Raw genomic sequence first — 1,769 nt, 5'->3', positions numbered from 1 at the left:
CCTGCCCTGGGTTCCACGTCCTACTCCTTTTCTCCATGCTGCCTCTGACGAGGGCCTACCAGGTGGGAAGGGCTGACGGGGTCAGACCCAGTCCTGCCTGCCGCATCCGGTGCCTGATGAAGATCCGCACCAAGCCCTGCCCTGGGGCCCTCAGACCTTTCATGACGGGCTGGGGCCACTAGGCCTCACTCCAGCTCCCCCAAGTTTGCACCCTTCACTGCTGGCTGGCATGCCTTCTCCTGCCTGCCTGCTTAGGATGGCTGGGTCAGACACCCTCGGAGCCCTGCCCCTCCCAGCATTGCCCCCGTGCACCCCTGCCTGGGGCTCAGAGACTGGGGGGTGCCTGGGATGTCTGCTCTGGGCTCTGGGGGCTCAGAGCCTGGACAAAGATGCCGTGTTGGGCTGGCGTGGTGGAAGGACTGCCCTGGTGGTGGCTTTGAATGAGGCCTGGGTGGACCTAATGAGAAGTAGGTGGAGAGGGGGGCCAGGGAGGTGGGGGTCAAGGTCTCAGTATTGGCTGGGGGTGCTTGCTGGAAGCTTCTGCATTTCCAGACCCTTGCCACACTTAGAGCGAGGCTCTCTGCACCGGGAACCCTGGAATCTGTCACCTTCCCTGGGAACACGAACGCACGAGGAAACTAATCCATAGTGTCCCTTGCAGCTCAGAAGGGGAAATGGATGATCTATCTCACAGATTCTCAGAATAGCTGGGATTTCTCCAAGCCCAGGGAGCGCTGAGGGCTGTGCTGGGCCCTGGGCTGCCCGCTGACCTCTCCCCCTCCTCCTGGTGGACTGGCCCTTGCTCTGCACTGGGCTGGGACCCGCCTCGGTGCCCATCCTGGGCATCTCCCCACCGTGCTGTTGGGGGTCCATGTCCACTGGAAAGTCTTACAGTTGGAGCCCCCCAGGCCTGGGGGGGGGCTGCTCCCAGGTCCCTCCTCCCCAGGAGGTCTGCGGCGTGGCTCCTGGGGGACTCCGTGTGGGGCAGTTTTATATTTAGCTGGGCCGTGGCTGCTGGGCCACTCAGGTTACATCTGCACAGAAGCTGGCAGTGCCAGGGCAGGCACGGGCTTCCTTCCAGCACCGCGGCAGAATTTGATCGCGCTAGCCTGGCCCAGAGCGCCTCGCGTGGGGAGGTCTGTGGTGGGGGCTGACGGCCGGCAGCTGGGGACTCTGGCTGCTGCGGGCAGAGCGGGGCAGCATGGACCTGAGCGTGAGCCTGGCGGCCAGGGACAGCAGCCAGGGCCTCAGCCCCGGCTTTGGCCTCAACGGCCTCCCCCGGCCTGTGCCCCCCAAAGCGACCAAGAAACCTAAAAAGGCCGTTCTCTTCTTTGAGGTGGAGATTCTGGACGCCAAGACCCGGGAGAAGCTGTGCTTCCTGGACAAGGTAGGACCAGCCATGGCGCCAGCTTCGTGGGCCCGAGGGTGCTGGGCCTGGGACCCCTCCTTTCCTGAGCTCTTGGCCCCCAGGGAGATGGATATGCCCCTCCATCTGTGTCCTGACACCCACCCCCTGCCCTTCAGGGTGTGCAGGACGGGTGTGTCCCTGTGCCTGGGCCTGCCCCTGCCGCCTGGCCCTTGGGGGCAGAGCGCCCTGTTCCCTGGGTGTGGTCTGGAGCTCATGGTGCATGAGGAGGCCGTGCAGCTTCAGTGGACCCTGCAGGGCTCTGGGGCCTGGGAAGGAGGTGGGGTCCTGAGACCTGCCCCTTTCTGAGGCCAGGCCAGGGGAGGGGGGTGGTCCCATCCCAGGGAGGGCTGGAACAGACTGA

General features: G+C 64.8%; 1 protein-coding gene across 1 annotated transcript in view; it reads left to right on the top strand.

Moving 5' to 3' along the window:
• The window catches only part of TECR (trans-2,3-enoyl-CoA reductase), a 28,769-nt gene that overhangs the window by 24,242 nt on the left and 2,758 nt on the right, over positions 1-1,769 (top strand). The window contains exon 2 of the mRNA XM_010855510.1: positions 1,337-1,387. Coding sequence (XP_010853812.1) covers positions 1,337-1,387 — 51 coding nt within the window. The remainder of the gene's footprint in view (positions 1-1,336; positions 1,388-1,769) is intronic.

The sequence above is a fragment of the Bison bison genome, unplaced genomic scaffold (genome assembly GCF_000754665.1).
Source record: "Bison bison bison isolate TAMUID 2011002044 unplaced genomic scaffold, Bison_UMD1.0 scf7180017864365, whole genome shotgun sequence".
Taxonomy (NCBI): Eukaryota; Metazoa; Chordata; class Mammalia; order Artiodactyla; family Bovidae; genus Bison; species Bison bison.
The sequence above is the reverse complement of the archived record's forward strand: the minus strand, read 5'-3'. Positions and strand labels throughout refer to the sequence as shown.